The sequence below is a fragment of the Malaclemys terrapin genome, chromosome 2 (assembly GCF_027887155.1).
Source record: "Malaclemys terrapin pileata isolate rMalTer1 chromosome 2, rMalTer1.hap1, whole genome shotgun sequence".
NCBI lineage: Eukaryota > Metazoa > Chordata > Testudines > Emydidae > Malaclemys > Malaclemys terrapin.
In genome coordinates this window covers 157122769-157141953 of record NC_071506.1, presented here as the reverse complement: position 1 = coordinate 157141953, position 19185 = coordinate 157122769, and the positions used below count along the sequence as shown (strand labels likewise).

Below are 19185 nucleotides of genomic sequence, written 5' to 3'. Positions count from 1 at the left end.
TTGGTTCATTGTTCTGCACTTAGATGACTATTGATAAATGCCTGTGAGGATATGCCATCACCTCAGCAATAAGAAAGGGAAAACAGAATAGATATCCTGTTGGAAGAGAGAAAGATACAGCCAGCACCGTCAATTGCAAAATTATCTCCTTAGGGCTACAGCTACTTGATTCTGCCAGTTTAATGGGTTGGGAAAGGAACGCTGGAAAAAAATTACAAATGGACATCCTTGCAATGGGGAGTGTTACTAGGGAAAAGGAAGTCACCAAATAACTATTCCTGGGGAACTGCCTGCTTCGTATTTCTGTCTATCACAAGTATATCACACTGCCTTATATATTTTTAAAAATAAAAATGTACAGATACACACACACAGAATAATTTTTTTTTGCACAAACACACACAGACTGACGTTTATATTCTTCCTGGCCTCTCTCATAACACTGTAATAAGCGCCTTTCACTATTATAAAGATTTATAGTAAAGCAATTCTGTTACTATTATGATAATCCTTAAAACAAACCAAATAAATATGCTGTAAGGACTCCTGCAGAAATATTTCAGTTTATCTTAAAGAGCCAATGTCTTATACTTTTATTGAACTTTTATTGAAGCATATATGTTAATTGCCACTTATCATAATGAGATTCTTTTTACTACAGGGAAAAGAAAGCTTTACAAAGACAGGTTTGAAAATATACCACAGCTCTTTGCAGAAAGTGATGCAAAATGGGTTTTGATGGTTCATAGTGGACACAGGATGCTTTGCTTCAGCCTACTTCTCCTTTGTACAATGAGAGGCTTATGATTTAAGAACTTTGAAGATAGTGAGTCAGTGCTTTCATTCTCTGTGTGGTGGGAAATTAACCCCAACAGAGGTAATCAATCAGAACTTTGACTTTGAAAGTAAAAGCACAGCAGGAATGCCTCAGGATATAAAATTTAAATTATGCAATAGCTGGCACAATCGGTAACTGCTGATTTCTACCTGGACAGTTCAAAAAAGTAATGTGCCACTACCAGTTATTTGTATTTTTAATGCTATTTACATTTTTAAATTATCTACTTTAGTTGTCACATTTTTTCACCAGAAAGTGCTGGGGGAAAAAAATTAAAAAGTCATAAAAAGGGAGCTTTCAGATTATCATTCTATGAGTATTCTAGAAAGTACAGTATTTTTGGTAAACACACCATTTGTGTGTGGGTTCATTGGATTTTCCAGTGTATTTTGTATAAATAGTTTAAAGGTACTGTTTGAAACATATTTATTAAAAACAGCATACTATAAAAATGTAAACAGTAAAAACTCATAATAATATCATTCACTATGACATGGAAAAGGATAATATATCGATGGTACATTATACCTATGGGATATTAAATTTTATTCTATTTGAAGTCAGTTTTGATTGTATTGCTGAACTGTTTTTCAGCATGACTGCTGCTGTTACTATATTGTTCTGCCAGATTTTACAATTTTCTTTTTTTTTTTCAGTTTAGTCCATTAATGACCCACTGACAAATCTGACAGATCATACAGATTTAGTACCAGAAACTCATTTGATCACGAATTTTCTTACCACGGCAATAGATCACAGTGTCATGGAAGTCCAAGACCTATTAGATCATCCAGTTTATCCCTTGAGCAATGGAAGATTGCTCCCTACAATACATTTTCTGGTGTTTGTTCAGTCTAGCTTCAAAGAGTTCAAACAATATCCCTGTGGAATTGATTCCACAGGGTAACACAGCTCACCACCAGGAGGCTTTTCTTGATATTCAGCCCAAATTTTGTTTCTTAATTTCATTCATTACTCTTAATTATACCTCTGTGTACTATGTTAAATGATTTCTGTCTTTTCTCAGTGTTCCTTCAAGTATTTGGGATGTTTTGTCTCTCTGCCCTCATTATTCTTTTAGCCAAGCTTTTAATCTTTCCTCATAAATCAATCTGTCCAACTCTCCTGGTATTTTTGTTGCTCTTCTCTAAACTCCCTCCAATTTGTCAATATGTTTCTGGTAATGTGGTGAATAGGGGCAGCTTAGTAAGGCATTTTGCCCATGCAGTGGAATATACCTCTTACAGATCAGGACACAACATGCTCAGCAGTGCTCCTTACCATTGCTGCTAAAGGAGAATTACATGCCCTGTTCTAGTGCTGCTATTAGTGGCAAGGAGCCTATCAGTGATTCCTGAGATTCTAGAATCCTACTCATGGAAGTTAAACCGGATCTGTGCATAGAATTCAAGGGGGTGCTGGGTCTGTATTATCTGCTGCTCCTGTGAGAGTTCCTGTTGCTTGGGGAGAGATATCCAACACCATTCCTCCTCATCTTGTACCCCTGTCTCTACCACCACCTGTGTAAAACAGGCCAGAACTTCATCCTTCAAATTAAACTAATCACTTTAACTTGAGGAATTGAGTTTTTCCCCACCTTTAACTCACTTTGATTCCTTCTTGCCAGACTAGTTGAAAAAAAAAAATCGGGTAATAATCTTTTACTTGGTGTATCAAGCTAATTTTCATAAGACTGACTTCTATTTGAAGCCAAAACACTTTTACTCAAGGATGTCACACTCTTTCATTTCTATTTACAAATAATTTAGGTCTAGAGCTGAGCGATTACTACAATAAAATATTTACAAACATTTGTTTGAGTAAAATCCATACAACTGGCTTTGAAAGTATATGTACTTCTCCCCTCCCCCTTTAATTTGCTTTTCAGAACACTACCATGTGACTCAGGTAACCAACCAAATAACACAATCTGTGAATATGCAGATAACAAATACTTGAAGCAATAGCTGCAGTCAGTAGCTCTGTAGTAATCTACAACATGAAATACATTTGCGTAAGCTACAATATAAATCCCTGTTACCAAAAAAAAAAAAATGTAAAAATCACAGCCTGTTTATGATTAATTCATGAAATGAAAAATGGTAGATAAACAAATTTCTTTCTGTGTAAAGCTTACCAAGTTCTATTTACATCTGTGGATGTCAATATTCCATCTCCTATATTCTTATTGAAATTAGTATTCATATAATTCCATGCATTACATTGGAAGGAGAAGAGAAACAAAACGGGCTGGAAAATATGGCTAGAGCACCAAGCAAAAGTAAACAAAATCATTTTACAAAAGGAACAAGTTTGACATTTGCTAGCATATAACCTATGCAGGTGCTGATCATTCCATCATTACAGTGATAATGGTGTATTTTCCACAAAGATTACATCTTTTTAAACCATATGTCCAACACTACCATAATATAGTACATATGCTTTCCTTTAGCACAAGGAGGAATGCCTTCAATTCCAATATATTTTTCCTAAATGTATTTATTGCAATCAATCTAATTCTTCTCTTATATTTCAAGTCCCTGTACATCTTTTGTATGGCATTAACAAGGTATGATTACAAGGCAAAGTTTTGTTGCATGCAAAAGTCCTTCTATCCCCATCAAGAATTCAATACCATAGAACAAGTGTCAGAATTTAGTGACCTTCTAGATGGGTAAATTATATTAGTGTGATGATATTTTATCTGTGTGCGAAGATATATATATATATAAAACCTAAAACACACAGTGCTTGTTGTCTCCTCCTCATTCAAACATATGGTGTAGCATCAAGAGTTAAGGATAAGGAGACAGCAGCTATACCCACATGAGAAGTGGGTCACTAGCATAATGAGCTGTACTAGAAGAAATAGTGTCCCTGATATGCTACGAAATTAATCTGTTGTTGGCCTCTTGGACTAGTGAGGCAGTTACAATACAGATAGCCTGCACTCTGTACATGTTGACTATCAAGGCTATGAGTCATTCATTTCTATAGTGAAAGAAGGAAACTCTTGCCATTATATCTTATGTATCTTGTTGGTCAAACATCTCCCTAATGACCTTGTTGGGGACACATTTTTGGGTGTTCCTGTTGCTAAATACCATGCAACAAAATCACAATATCTACCACAGAAAATCCTGTACAAATGAATACAGATTTTAAGAAGTCAAATATTTGTGAATAAAAGCTTAATTATGTAACTTCTCAAGAGTCTGATTTCAACTTCAAAGCCATTTAACTTACAAGAATCATAAAAACCCCATAAAATTACTGATCCTTTGCACCACAAAACCAAACAAAAACAACCAATCCAATTAAGAGGTGCTGTTAATACCTCCATCTCTGTTACTGTCATAACTGAGGACAATTCACCCCTTAGAATGCTACCATCAACCACCTACTTTTTGATTTCCAGTATACCTAGAGAATGCAATGATGACTATATTTTATGTTTATATGTATACAACCACACAGTGCGTATGTGTCATAGAAGCCAATATTTTCTGTGAAGAGAAGAGGCTCTACATTTTAAATTTGTAGGCAGCAATAATCATTTACTGAAAGCTACACTGCAAATCATTTTGCTGTCATGTACTGGCAGAGCTTAGATACAGTATCTTCAGATGAAATATAGACCTGAGCATGTTCTATCTCTCAATCACTGTTATTCTCATAGCCTAGCACTCAGGTGCCACTTTGCATATTATTAAACATTTACAGAAGAACAAAATTTCTCCTTGAATAGAAAAACCTGAGCCATCACAGTTAAGATTCATGGACTCATGGTGCCAAAGTCTCAGCATAATTCTTTTCATAGTATTTCACATGGTGGCCCTAGCAAGGATAGACAAATGTATGTACTGAAGGCCATCTTGTTCTAAAGGAGAGCTCACAAGGGTATGCTAAAAAAACCATTAAAACAGATAATTCTAATTCAAACAAAGAATCTTTTATAGGACAAATCACAATTTTTGTTTCATTTTTCAATAATACACCACAGTTGAAATACAAAAAGTAGACTGCAATTATTACCCTTCTTTATCAACATGTAACGGTAGACAAAATAAGGTTTCACCCACCTGGGATCTTTCTGAATGCTATCAATGGAAGGTGACCTAGCCAAGGTCCCTTCTGGTGGGATGGCTGGCCCAGATTTGCTGTATGGTGATTCAACAGAAGGACAATACTGCAGCTGTCGGTAGGGGTCTGCGTAATTGGAGGCTGGGCCTGCAGCATAGCTGGCCCTCTGGAAGGTCGATGTTGCGTTCTGTGTGCCGTGCTGACTGCCTGTGCGCTGTAAGGGTACGGAGTCGACACCAGGGGAAGATGGGGCTACGACAGGAAAGTAGGGACAAAGTAAAAAATTGAGGACCTGTTCACAGAAATGGTTAACCAGGTCTAGGCAGAGGAAAAAAATACACACATATAAACAGGGGTTCGAAAAGAATGAGAAAAAAAGAACAACACTGTCATAGTTGAAAGCAGTGAGGTAAATAACTGTCAAGTGAAAATTCTAAATAGCATGCCACTCATAGACTAAATAATATTTAAAATGGTTACACAGAGATTAGGTAGAAACACTTCTTTGAGATGGGCTTTGAATTGCTTACATCATATTCAAGAATGAGTTAATCTGAAGTTAAAAAAAATATACAAGCAGCAAAATCTCAATGCAAGTTTTGTATGTATCATGAGAAGAGCATGGGAGTAGTCGAGCTAAATTTCAACAGCTCTAAGGGTCTGATTCTGCAGTCTTTACACAGCTAAAACTCCCACCAAAGGAGAGCAGAACCAGGCTCTAAGGTCTGGATTGAAAATGATGACTATTAAAGATTAAAAAAATATAGAGGTTACTTGTCATCCCACTTCTGGGGTCCCAGTTCCTGTAAAATATTCAACACACAGCCCTGCTTGCATTAACAATTTTTATTGATATCACTATAAACAAGACTCACTTATCCGCTACCTCACCCTGAAAGAGAATTACACTATGCACATTTGTCTCTACCTGTCTAAAATGGTAGTGAAATGTACTCAACAAGATTATTGTATCAACAGTTCAGAGCATTTTAACTAATAGATTTAAAGTGACTCAATGATTTTGCACCTTAAAAATCTTGTTAGTCTGCTTCATAGTCCATTATCCTTTTATTACACCACTACAGTAGAGCACACTTCAATATGCCATGAGTACTGGGTTCTTAGCAGCAGCAATTTTAGACCCAAGTTCTGCAGTCCTGATGATGTCAACTAGATTCTTGTAAGGACTGTAGGATTAGTTCCTATATGACCTACTGGCCCTGAAACAAGTACAAATGAAAAGCCACTCCTGTTTATGAGAGAGTTCTGAGCAGCAGAAAAAGTAAATGCACTGTAAGTGAGCTCATTATGGGCCCATTGTTGCTCTTATCAAATGCAACAGAAGTTCTTCCATAAATGGCAATGGGTCCAGGCTCAGGATCATTTGATTACGTCAAAATCATAGGTCTATAGGTGAACATACATCCTCAAGTTCCAGATCTCATAATAATTTTCCCTGTCATTTCTTTTGATACGCATATTTACATTTCAGATGCATAATTACAAATAATTTGTATACTTCATTAAGTTCCATGAAACAACTTTAAGGGTTTCATATTGCAGTATATGTAAAAATTAAAAATGCAATACTCAAAAAGTAGTTAATAGTGCTTGTATGATAGGGCCCATCTAACACTAGTACTTGCCAAGGTTAAGATACAGAGCATGTTGTTTAGTATCTTTCTGTCTTTTATTAGTTTTCCTTTTTTTTTTTTTTGTACTTTTCATTTTGATGTATATGAACAGTGAGTTGAATCACAGAATTTATGTTATAACAGTTATGATGTCATAATATTGAAAATTTGGTGGTTAACAGACATAAAAATACAATACTATCAAGTTATGTAAGTCTATATGAAAATACAATAAAGAAAAATCTTGCTTCGATATTGTCTTTTATCTCATGTTGTATATTTCCTTAATGAATAACACATATATATTAAGAATAAACTTCTGTTTCAAAGAGAGATCAATTGTAATGCAATAACTGTATCTGAATACTGAAAACTCTATTCACAAACCAAACCAAAATTCCTGGGCTCAGCAGTATTACATTAACAAGATACAGAAAAGGTGGCAGCGTTTTAATAGCAGGGAATAAGTAAAATTAACTGAGAAAGAAAATGTAGTGTCACATGAAAAAAGAAAATTAGTCAAAAAAGCAGAAGTTAGGAAAAAGTAGTAAAAATAACAAGTAGAAATTAAAGAAATAGAGCGATGAACTGCATTAAGATCTCGATATTTAGGAGTTGGAATTATGACATGGGGAATGCTGTTAACTTTTGATCTCTCATTGAAATCTGGAGTGTTGCAAAAAGCTCTAAGTAATAACTTTGCTAAAAAGGAGGCCTTTCATTGCCACATAGGCAGTCTTTCATTGCCTTTCATTGCCACACTCTCCCATGTATTTCATTATTTTTTCTTGCAACACAGTTCAATAAAATGTTAAAAAAATATTTGATACTTATTTTGTTTCCATCTTATTTTCTCTTTTGTGTTGCTATCAATAAGGCAACTGTATGAATTGAAGCTAGTTGTCACACTTTTAACACCTACATGCTTTTTGACTCATTCTGATTCATTTTCATAATTATGTCATCTTAACAAGCTATTATTTCCTTTTGAATTTTATTATAATGTTCACAGACTCGTGGTAGTTAGAATATGAAAGAATAAGACCAATAGTTGACTAGATAAAACATATCTTTAAAGAAATTCCTGTTAAGATCTGCTTTCTTTTAAACTATGGTAGGTCTCCAGTGAACCAGTAAGGAATAGTAGGCACATGTTCAAGGTGGGCCTAAGTAGATGTGTTTGAAACACAGACGCTTCAGTTTGGGGATGTTTGTGCAATTCTTTTCTTTGATTTTAAATCACGTGGGTTCGTACACCCCCTGAATTTTGCTTTGGCTTTTGGATATGAATGAACCCCCCAAAACAATGTCAAGCTCATCTGAAAACAAAGAGGTCTGCTTGGAACCACAAATTGTCCCAGAGCTGCTCAAAACTAAAGTCAGGTAATTTTGTGAGCAATAGTTCATTTTCCAATGTAGACAGAGTTACAGGGTCACTTCCAAAAGTCTTCTATCGTCACAAAAAATAGGAAATATAAAGATCCAGAAAGTTCAGATTAAATCTGTCATTTGTGGCCTATCTTGCTTCTTTATATTTTTATATGTGTGTGTTTGTGTGTGTGTGTGTGTGTGAGCGTGCATACGCTCATGCACTTTAAGTACAGGCCAAATTTTCCAAGGCTTACACTGGAGTTAGGTGGGTGACGGCACCAGGTAAACATTATTTGTTAGATGCTCTGGCCCATTCTGCTCCATTTGCACTATTCAGACTGGCTGTAACTCCACAGCTGGAGAGAATCTTCTGGTGCAATGTAATCCCCCAGAGTAGTCAGCTCCTGCACTTCCCTCCCTGCAACACTCTGGTGCAGGGACAGGTTTGATAGGGAGGCGTGACTGATGTCTGAGGTGTTCCGGATAACCCTAGCTAGTGGCCAGTCCTTAGGGGCTCTAACTTCCACTAGTGCTAGGGCATAGTACTTGCTTTAAGCTGTACTCAGTAGAAACTGAGTGTAACAGATAATCTGGACCTATAAGGCACATCTGAATCTTCTAAATACCTATCTGTTATTTTCAACAGGAGCTGCTTAACTGAGATGTAGAGATAGGGTTACCATTCGTCCGGATTTACCCGGACATGTCCTCCTTTTTGTGCTAAAAATAGCGTCCGGGGGGAATTTGTAAAGCACTCACAATGTCCGGGATTTCCCCCTGGCAGAGCAGAGCAAGCGGCTGGGAGGGCTGCAGGGAAGTCCCGGGCTGGACTCAGGAGCAGCTGTAGAGGAGCCGGATCCGCCCTGCATTCTGAGCCGGCAGCTCCCTTGCAGCCCAGTCCGGCAGCACTGTGCAGGGCCAGACCGGGTTTTGTTGTGCAGGGCCAGGGACCGGGTTTTGTTGTGCAGGGCCAGGGACCCGGTTTTGTTGTGCTGGGGAGCTCAGCCACGTGTTCGGCTCGGCTGCACAGAGCCCAACACCCTGTTCTGAGCAGCAGGGTAAGGAGGTCAGGGGGCAGGGAGGTTCTGGAGGTGGCAGTCAAGAAACGGGGGGGGGGGCTTTTTGGGGGGAGTGGAGAAAGTTTTGGGCAGTCAGGGTACAGGTAGGGGGTAGGGTCCTGGGGGGCAGTTGGGGGGGGTCTTAGGAGGGGGCAGTTAGGGGACAAGAACAGGGAGGCTTAGGGGTGGGGTTCTGGAGGGCAGTTAGGAGCAGGGGTCCCAGGAGGGGGCAGTCAGGGGACAAGGAGCAGGGGGGGAGTGTTTGGGAGTTCTGGGGGGGGCTGTCAGGTGGCAGGGGTGGGGAGATGGATCGGAGCAGTCAGGGGACAGGGAGCAGAGGGGTTTAGATGGGTTGGGAGTTCTGGGGGGGGGGCTGTCAGGGGGTGGGGAGTGGTTGGATGGGGCGTGGGAGTCCCAGGGGTCTGTCTGGGGGTGGGGGTGTGGATAAGGGTTGGGGCAGTCAGGGGACAAGAGGCAGGGAGGCTTAGGTAGGGAGTGGAGTCCTGGGGGGCAGTTAGGGGCAGGGGTCCCAGGAGGGGGTAGTCAGGGGACAAGGAACGGGGGGAGGGTTGGGGGTTCTGGGGGGGCGGGAAGTGGGAGGGGCAGGGGCGGGGCTAGGGCGGGGCTCCTCCCGTCCTCTTTTTTTCTTGCTGAAATATGGTAACCCTAGTAGAGATGATGTCTAAAGGTGAGAGTCTCAATCTTGAGCTGCAATTTTCATCACCTACAAAGTATTAACTGTGTCTAAGCAGGGCAATCAAGAAATTGTAATGAAGATCTCATTATTATTTCATCTTGGGTCTTAATCGCTAGTGGGGCCTGGGGAGGGGGAGTGGAACACTTCCTGAAGCTGGGTATATGGATCAGAGGAAAAGAAAAGCACCTTACATCTCTTCCTCTGTCCTTCCCACAACACCAAACTGGTGCAGTGACACTTATATTAGAATGAAAATTCAGGTATATCTTATGAAAGGATCCTAAGGCCTCATACCTGAGCATTTTGTTTAGTCAAAATTCCCACAGATGGAAACCAGAGTCATTGTGAATTCAACAACATTCAAAGAGAATTTGGAAAGAGTAAGGTATGTCTGATCAGGCCCCCAAAGCTAAGAGTAAATGTATACAGATTCCGCTGCTGCATTCTTTTGAATGCATTGACTTACTTGGTCCATATTATTGTATAAATTAGGGATATTATCTTGCAACATTTTGCTTCACAAATCATATAATCCATCTCATATTCTTATTGAACAAATGTTTTCTTGCTGCTTTGTCCTTTTCACAATGCCTGTTGTATAGTTGCATGTAATGTTTTGCAGTTTCCTTTTTCTAAATGCATTGTTTTTAACACTTTGCATATGTAAAGAAGCCTTGACTGTGTCTACCTGCAGATCAGTGTAGGTACAAATTCAATTTACACACACAAATTTCTGTGTGCCAAATAGAGGTCCCTTTAAAAAATATGTCCTACAATGTGATATTCTTTAAACAGAAGTTATTTCCATTATGCTTTTATGAGGTCATAAAATGATGCTGTAACAATACAGGTCAGTCATTGTGGTGGTATTTAAGGAACAACAAGTAGCAAATCAGAAATTGTTTCTGCATAATATTCAGCACAATATTCAAACTATATACTCTGCTTCTTATTAGTAAACTGCATTCATCACCTTTTAGGGAATGTGTATTCCATTTCCTCCAAAACTGCCAATTAGAAGCTATAGTGCAAGCAACAGATTTTTGGCAATTGTACTAATGTTAAAAAAAAAAATTGCTTGAAATGCTATCATGAAGCTTGGGGTTTGACAGGAACACTTGACTAGTAAATATGAATAGTCAAATCTAGCATCCTGTAAATCTTTCAAAATGAATGTGGTAATATATTTGTTTACAGGTGAACTACATTCCATTGATGCTGTCTCAAAAAAGTAAGAACTTTTCCAGATAGAAAAAGAGAATTTTAGAGGAATAAATGAAAAATCAGCTTTAATTCAATTTATAGAAAAGAAAAGAAACAAATGATGCTGTAATCTGCTGATTTGTAAGCGCTCTCTCCCATGGTGTGTTTAGGATTTTCTGGTACAACACACATATTCTGTATTAAAAACAAATGTCCTACAAAAATTCTCTCATTTAACGTAAATCTTAACTAAAAAAAGAGAAAAAAGTACAATAATAAATTAAAATTGCCGAGTTCCAGATTAAGATAGATTGTCTTCGTACACTCCATGTCTTGTGCAGATATCCAGTCTTTGAGTTTCAGAAAAGGATCAACTCATAATTCCCTGAAGCTAAATCAGGACACAATATAGCCCAGGCTGTTCCAATTTTCAGTTTCTTAATTATCTCCTCTGTGTTCCCTTTACAGTACCATTTTGTCTGTGTCTTGAATCTTCCAGTTCCTGATCTTTGCAATCATAAACTTCTCCAGTTCCTGAATCCTGCAGCTCTTCCACAGCCTCAATAACTGGATGCTTTATACCCTCTGTATTCAAATGAAAGGGATACTAATCTGGTTATTCTGAGTGTTTGGCTGAACAGTTCTCTCCATTTTTCTTCTTAGTTTCTGCTGTTTTATTCACCTTCAAATTGCACAGAAAATGTTCTCTGTATAACTTATGCCTAAGAGAACTGAACCGTTAAATACATCAGAAGATAAATAAATAAAACCTACATCATGTTAGGTTAACAAAACTACATGAAAATGTAACATCACATATATAACCATCATATGCCATTTGAAGAGTTACTTTTTCTATAAACCAGTGGTTTTCAAACTTTTTTCATTTGTGTCCCCCTAAAAAATGTTGAATGGAGGTGCAGACCCCTTCTGAAATCTTAGACATAGTCTCTGGACCCCCAGAGGTCTACAGACCACAGGTTGAAAACCACTGCTCTAAATGAACAGGTAATTGCTTTGAAGTAGCACCTACTGTAGTTATTTAAATTTATAGGATCAGTTGGGATTGTGTGTTTGGGAACTGTTTGAGCCTTTGTTCCCTGGATCATCCTTGATCAACTTTAATCAGCTGCAAGCAGCCTTGTGATCACCCTCCCCCTGTGTGATTAATGAGGGGGTAGGACTGACCTAGGAGAGAAGGCCTTAACTGTCAGAGGCTAGGCAACCAAGAGGCACTAGCAAACAGGGGTGTTTGAGAGGGAATTTGTAGGAGGGAGTTGTAATATAATTGCTATGGTTAGGAAGGGCTGCATTGCCAGTGTCAGCACTGCTCCTGTCTCTTCCACCTGCACCTGGATCCAGACAGACAACGAGACCATGGATGCCTCTACACTGTTAGGGCTTCGGAGCTGGCCCGCGGGATTGCCACCCCGTGGCGCCATGGGGCCCGCGCCGCTCCCAGAAGCCCTACATTCATGGCCCTGCATGCAATTTCCCCTCGGGCCAAAAAGTTTGCCCACCCCTGCTCTACATAGATTCTGGTGTAGATTTGCAGACTGTATCCTGCATTTCCCACTCACAGAAAGACAGGCTGGGGGGACTATCCAGTGTGAAAGATGTCTGCTGGTGGAATCTTTTAGGAAGCGGGTGGGAGAACTACAGGAGGTGGTGGCTGGTACAGGAGGTGGTGGCTGGGCTGATGAGCATCCGTGCTCATGAGGAATTAATTGAGAGTATTCACATAGAGACATTTAAGGCTTAGGAAGCTATCCAGCTAGAGAAGACTGCAGTCACACCACCAGGGGAGGAGGATATTGCTTGACACAGGGAGGACGCTGGTTGCTGGTTACTTCTGGAAGCAGGCAATGATCAACCCCTACTCCCAACCCACCCACTATAGTGATTAAGAACTATTATGCTGCCCGGGCAACAAGCAATGAGGAATCACCCCCAAAAGGTGGAGGAGGAGAAGCCAAGTACCCCCAAGGCTGGGAGGATCACAGCCACCATTCCCAGGAGGAAACTTAGGGTAGTGGTGGTCGGCGACTCTCTTCTAAGGGCCCATATGTCAGCCTGACATGGCATCCTAGGAGCTGTGCTGCATGCCAGGGGCCCATATCTGAGATGTTACAGAGAGTGTCAAGGATCATCCGGCCTTCTGACTAGTACCCCATTCTCCTCATCCATGTGGGCACTAATGATACTGCGAGGTATGACCCTCAGCAGATCAGAAGTGACTACAGGGCTCTGGCAGTAAGGGTGAAGATGTTGGGAGCACAGGTGGTGTTCTCTTCAATCCTTCTGGTCAAGGACAGGGTCCAGGCAGAGACAGATGCATCCTGGAGGTGAATGCCTGGCTGCGAGGATGATGTTGCAAGAAGGGCTTCGGCTTCCTTGACCATGAGATGCAGTTCCGGGAAGAAGGACTACTAAGCAGAGACGGGGTCAACCTATCAGGGAACGGGGGAGGGATAGCTCAGTGGTTTGAGCATTGGCCTGCTAAACCCAAGGTTGTGAGTTCAATCCTTGAGGGGGCCACTTAGGGATCTAGGGCAAAATCAGTACTTGGTCCTGCTAGTGAAGGCAGGGGGCTGGAGTCTATGACCTTTCAGGGTCCCTTCCAGTTTTAGGAGATAGGTATATCCCCATATATATGTAGATATAGAGTGGCTAACCTAGTGAGGAAGGCTTTAAACTTGGTTCAACGTGCAGGTTAAACTAGGTTTGTCACCTGCAGGTGACAAAAGCCTGCAGGTAAGTTAAAAACATGGAGACCTGGGAGATGGGTTGGAATCTGGGGGAAGCATGGGCTGTTATAGTAGGGATAAGGGAGAAAGACAAGAGAACATGGGGGAATCAGATCAGTATCTTAGATGTTTGTACACTAATGCAAGAAATATGGGAAGAAGCAGGAAGAACTTGAAATGCTAGTTAATTAACACAACTATGATATAGTTGGCATCACAGACTGATGATATGCATGACTGGAATATTGGTATAGAAGGTTGCTTGCTCAGGAAGGACCAGCAGGGAAAAAAGGGAGGAGGTGTTGCCTCATATAGAAACTGTATGCACTTGGACTGAGGTTGAGATGGAAATAGGAGACAGACTTGTTGAAAATCTCTGGGTAAGGAGAAAAGGGGTTGAAAACAAGGGTTATGTTATGGTAGGGGTCTACTACAGACCACTTAACCAGGAAGAAGAGTTGGATGAGGCTTTTTTTTTTTTTTTAAACAACTAAAAATATCATCCAAACTACAAGACTTGGTGGTGATGGGGGACTTCAACTACTCAGACATCTGTTGGGAAAACAACACAGCAAGGCACAGATTATCCAATAAATTCTTGGACTGTACAGTATGGGTGTAGGAGCAGGATTTTATATTTGTACTATCAGAATTAATGTATGATTTGATCAACCTGCCAGCCAGCCTTTTTGAATAGCAGAAAGGAATGACCCTCTGGCACATTGGTAGAAACGCATCTGACAGACTGCCAGTGTCTGTACTGAAGTTAAGGCAGGGACAGACCAGAACAATCTTTATGACTGATTATGGTCCCCTTTTGTTTTAGGATAAGTTATAGTGTCTACTATGGTTTCCTATATGTATTATAAATTAGGAACTCTAGTTAAATATACCTTTCTTTGTTTTAAGGTTTAGTAAGTAAGAGAAAGGATCTTGTAATGTGTCTATGTTAAGGAGATTAGAGGAATGTTGAAGGGCCACAACGTGAACTGTTTTGATTACAAGATTTAGCAAGGTTTAATTTACAATGCCTTTCTTGCTCAAAATAAAAACTGCTGTATACCTTTGAAGATCTCTGTAAAAGACTGTTTGTATGAATGAGGAATGCATGCATCAGGAAAAGATAAGGTGTGAAGGCCATTGTTATAGCCAGATTGTCAAGGAACAAGGAGTGAAGAGACTTAATGACACCAGAGAACTATCAACGTGCACCCACAATTAAGGAAGGGCAGAATGAAGATCCTGAGGTGGAAGCTGGCACCCCTAAAGACGAGACAATTGATTAAATCGAAACCAGGATAGGATGACCCTCTCAGAGCTGTTTTGGAATATTTACATCAAAAGATAACACCAATTAAGGAGTAACCGGTCACAAACTGACACAGCAAAATCCATAGACTTCAGAGAAAAAAAAAAAGACTATAAGAACAGGGTGCTTGGCCATGGGACTTTGGGTTCATCTTGCCACAACTCCAAGAGCATCGCATCGTGACCAACAGAGCCCGGCTCCCCTCTGCGACCAATCTGCTGGCCACTAGATTGATCCAGACTCTGGACTGGTAACTATAAACATCAACTGGCAGGACTGTGTGCATGCTGTGTGTGCGTGTGTGTGTGTGTGTGTGTGTGTGTGTGTGTGTGTGTGTGTGAGAGAGAGAGTGTATGAGTGTGTAACTGGAAAGCATATGCTAACTGCTGTATTCTCACAAATACGCTGTATTGCCTTTTTCCCTGAAAAAGATCCTGTGTGCTTCTTATAAGCATAACATGGGAGACAATTTTTATTTGAGAAGGCAGAGAAATCTACTAGGGGAGAGGCTGTTCTAGATTTGATTAGGGAGGAACTGGTTGAAAATTTGAAAGTGGAAGGTACCTTGGGTGAAAGTTATCATGAAATGGTAGATTCATGATTCTAAAGAATGTAGGAGGGAGAACAGCAAAATAAAGACAATTGATTTCAAGAAGGCAGACTTTAGCAAACTCAGGGAGTTGGTAGGTAAGATCCCATGGGAAGCAAGTCTAAGGGATAAACCAACTGAAGACAGTTAGCAGTTTGATAAAGAGACATTATTAAGGGCACAAGAGAAACTATCTTTCCTATCCCACTGCATAGGAAAGATGGGAAGAATGGCAAGAGACCATCCTGGCTTAACCAGGAGATCTTCAAGAGGAAAAAAAAAAAAAAAAAAAAAAAAAAGGGAGTCCTACAAAAAGTGGAAACTAGGTCAAATTACAAAGGATGAATATAAACAAATAACACAAGTATGTAGGGACAAAATTAGAAAGGCCAACACACAAAACGAGATTAAACCAGCTAGAGACATAAAAGGTAACAAGAAACCATTTTACAAATACATTAGAAGCAAGACGACGACCAAGGACAGGGTAGGCCCATTATTCAATGGGGCGGGGGAGGAACCAACAGAAAATGTGGAAATGGAAGAAGTGATAAATGACATTTTTGTTTAGTTTTTCACCAAAAAGGCTGATGGTGATTGGTCATCTAATGTAGTGAATGCTAGTGAAAATGAGGTAGGATCAGTGGCTAAAATAGGGAAAGAACAAGTTAGAAATTACTTAGACAAATTAGATGTCTTCAAATCACCAAGGCCTGATAAAATGCATCTTAGAATACTCAAGAAGCTGACTGAGGAGATATCTGAGCCATTAGCAATTATCTTTGAAAAGTTATGGAAGATGGGAGAGATTCCAGAGGACTGGAAAAGGGTAAATATAATGCCAATCTATAAAAAGGGAAATAAGGATAACTTGGGGAATTACAGATGTGTCAGCTTAACTTCAGTACCTGGAAAGATAATGGAGCAAATAATTAAGCAATCAATTTGCAAACACCTAGAAGGTAATAAGTAACAGCCAGCATAGATTTGTCAAGAACAAGCCATGTCAGACCAACCTTCTAGCTTTCTTTGATAGAGTAACAAGCCTTGGGGATCAGGGAAAGCAGTATATGTGGTATATCTTGACTCTAGTAAGGTTTTTGATACTGTCTTGCATGATCTTCTCATAAAAAACCCTAGGGAAATACATCCTAGATGTCTAGATGAGTTCCACTGAGCTTTTAAAAGCAAAATCTTATTTAAGCTAAAATGTATGACAGACTCTAAATGATCAACTGGTTTATCATCAAGAAAACCAGTTAACTTAGAATTTCAGTTACTCTCTGGTACAGGGGATCCCACACAATTTAATCAATTTGCTTAGCCTTTTTTCTAAGGAGCCTACATCTTGTTTGTAGTGAGTCCCAAGTATTTTCACAAGGCTGAGCTCAGAATTAGTTGGTTTAATCCTGATTTCCAATTTACAGGGTTCCTGCCCCCCCTCAATTTTTTGTGGTTAATGTATATATGTATCAGTTGGCATTGGCTCTACCTGGGCTACCATGTCTACTTGTTGGCTAGTGGTCTGGCACATTATTGGCAAAGATGCTATAAAATTCTTACTGTGGGGCTCTTCTGTTATCAGACACTTCTCTTATATGGTTAGAGGCAGTTCCTCTGCCCTGAACAGTAACATCTGTTTATGTTCTATATAGCCTGGATTATCACAGCTTTACAAATTTTCCAATCCCCTCTCCTAGACCAGGGGTAGCTGATTTTCAACTACAGTAATTGTTCCACTGGGCACATTCAGTAGAGCTCCAAATATGGTATGAGTGTCAATTCATCGCTGGTCTACATCACTGGCAGCTACAAAATGTAAGACAAAATAAAGGTCATAAATTGGTTCAAATTCCCTGATACTGAAGTACTGTCTGTTTCTCACTTGTGCAGTACCATGCACTTACAGTCATTTCCTTACCATTAATGTTATTCTACAATGTTTCATACACAAGGAAAAAAAAAACTAATTTCTAGAATCAAAAGGAATTTCACAAGCAAAATTTGAATTTTTTTTTTTTACGTCCAATAAATCCTGCTTCCAATGGAGGTGGCAATAATCTTTGCAGGCTAAACTACTGAGGCTTTCTCTGCAGTGATGTGCTCTTTTACCTCCACTTTCGAAGAAAGGACATTTTTAGATATTTCTGACATCAATTCCAGCAGGTATCCATGTTTTCTTCAGAAACTGAAGCTCTTCATATATTCCTTCTCAGTCAGGAAAAATACTGTTTTTTAGGTTTCTCAGTCACCCTGTTGTTTACAGAGCTGTCTGGATCCGGTCACTATTCAAGGCTCCTTTTGCCTAAGCTGTTTCATTTTAGTCTGTAGACTTGTCAAATTGTTATACAGTGTCTCAACCACCCCTTTTAGAGTTGTTATATCCTTGCTCAAGATAGTTAAAAAAATGTTCCTTTAGTTCAACAATTCCAGCAGAAAAATGTGGAGGAGGAACCACATATCTTGAGCCTCAGCAAATGGAATAACCTACTTAGCCACCATTTTAGAATTGACATTTCTTTAACAGTAATTGTTTTTATTATGGGTTCACGTATGCTACTAGCTTATGTCAACTTGTAATTTACACTAATTTGTTACCTATTTCTATTAGGCTTAGGAATTCTGGTAGCACATATGCACTTTGTGAATAAAAGCAAATATTCACATGCAATGATGCATCTTAAAGTTGAATTTGTATAAAAGGAAAAAAGTAAGTAAAAATTCTGAATTTTAGATCAAGGTAGTTTTTCTAGGGATGCATCTGGTAATGCTGCAGATATCAAACTCCCACTGTCGAGTACACTTATGGGATTCCAGACTGAGGAAATGATCAACTTTCTTTGCTATCTAAAGCCTAATCAGGACACAGTTTGTAAATTTCCATTTTGTAAATACTTAAGAGTTTCCTTATTCCTCTTCAAAGTCTGATTGTATCTTAAATCTTCCAGTTCTTCAGCTTCTCAAATGCCTGCATCTTGCATTCCTAGAATCAGCTGTTTCCAGAATGTTGTGGTTCAGCAGTGCTTCTCAGCTCCAAACCCTGGGTGCTTTATACTCTGTGTCCAAATGGGATAAACAGCTGGTGATTCTGACTGGCTGGTAAAAAGCCCTCTTTCAAGACCTTTGCTCAGTTCCCACTGTACTGCTCTCATCCTCCAATTTTATAGAAAATGCTCTTTAGTTCACTAATTCTTAAGTTATGCAAGTATTTAAACAGAGAGACAAAGAAATGAAATGCAAAGCTCATTACACAATGAAGTTGAAAGATTTAACCAGTTCAACCAGTTTCCCATTATGGGTGGAAACTGACCCTTGAGCAATGGTGCAACACAAGCCCTATGTACTACTTTAGTTAGGGTTACCATATTCAAACATTTAAAAAAAGAGGACACTCCACAGGACCCCGCCCCCAGCCCCGCCCCTTCCCCACCCCCATTCCAACCCCTTCCCCAAAGTCCCTGCCCCAACTCTGCCCCCTCCTCTGAGCACCCCGCATTCCCCCTCCTCCCTCCCTGATCTTGGTTGGGGGTTGCTAAGTGCTTCCCTGCTCCCCACTTGCCCCGCAGCCCCTATGCCCTTGCCTGCCCTGCTCCTCCTCACCCTGCAGCCTCTGCGCCCCCCCCGCCCCTGCAGCCTCTGTGCCCCCTGCTCCC

General features: G+C 39.9%; 1 protein-coding gene across 3 annotated transcripts in view; it reads right to left on the bottom strand.

Moving 5' to 3' along the window:
* CTNND2 (catenin delta 2) overlaps positions 1–19185 on the bottom strand; it is a 1183216-nt gene that overhangs the window by 402006 nt on the left and 762025 nt on the right. For all 3 annotated transcript variants that reach the window (XM_054019141.1, XM_054019142.1, XM_054019143.1), the window contains one exon: positions 4924–5176. In XM_054019141.1, coding sequence (XP_053875116.1) covers positions 4924–5176 — 253 coding nt within the window. The remainder of the gene's footprint in view (positions 1–4923; positions 5177–19185) is intronic.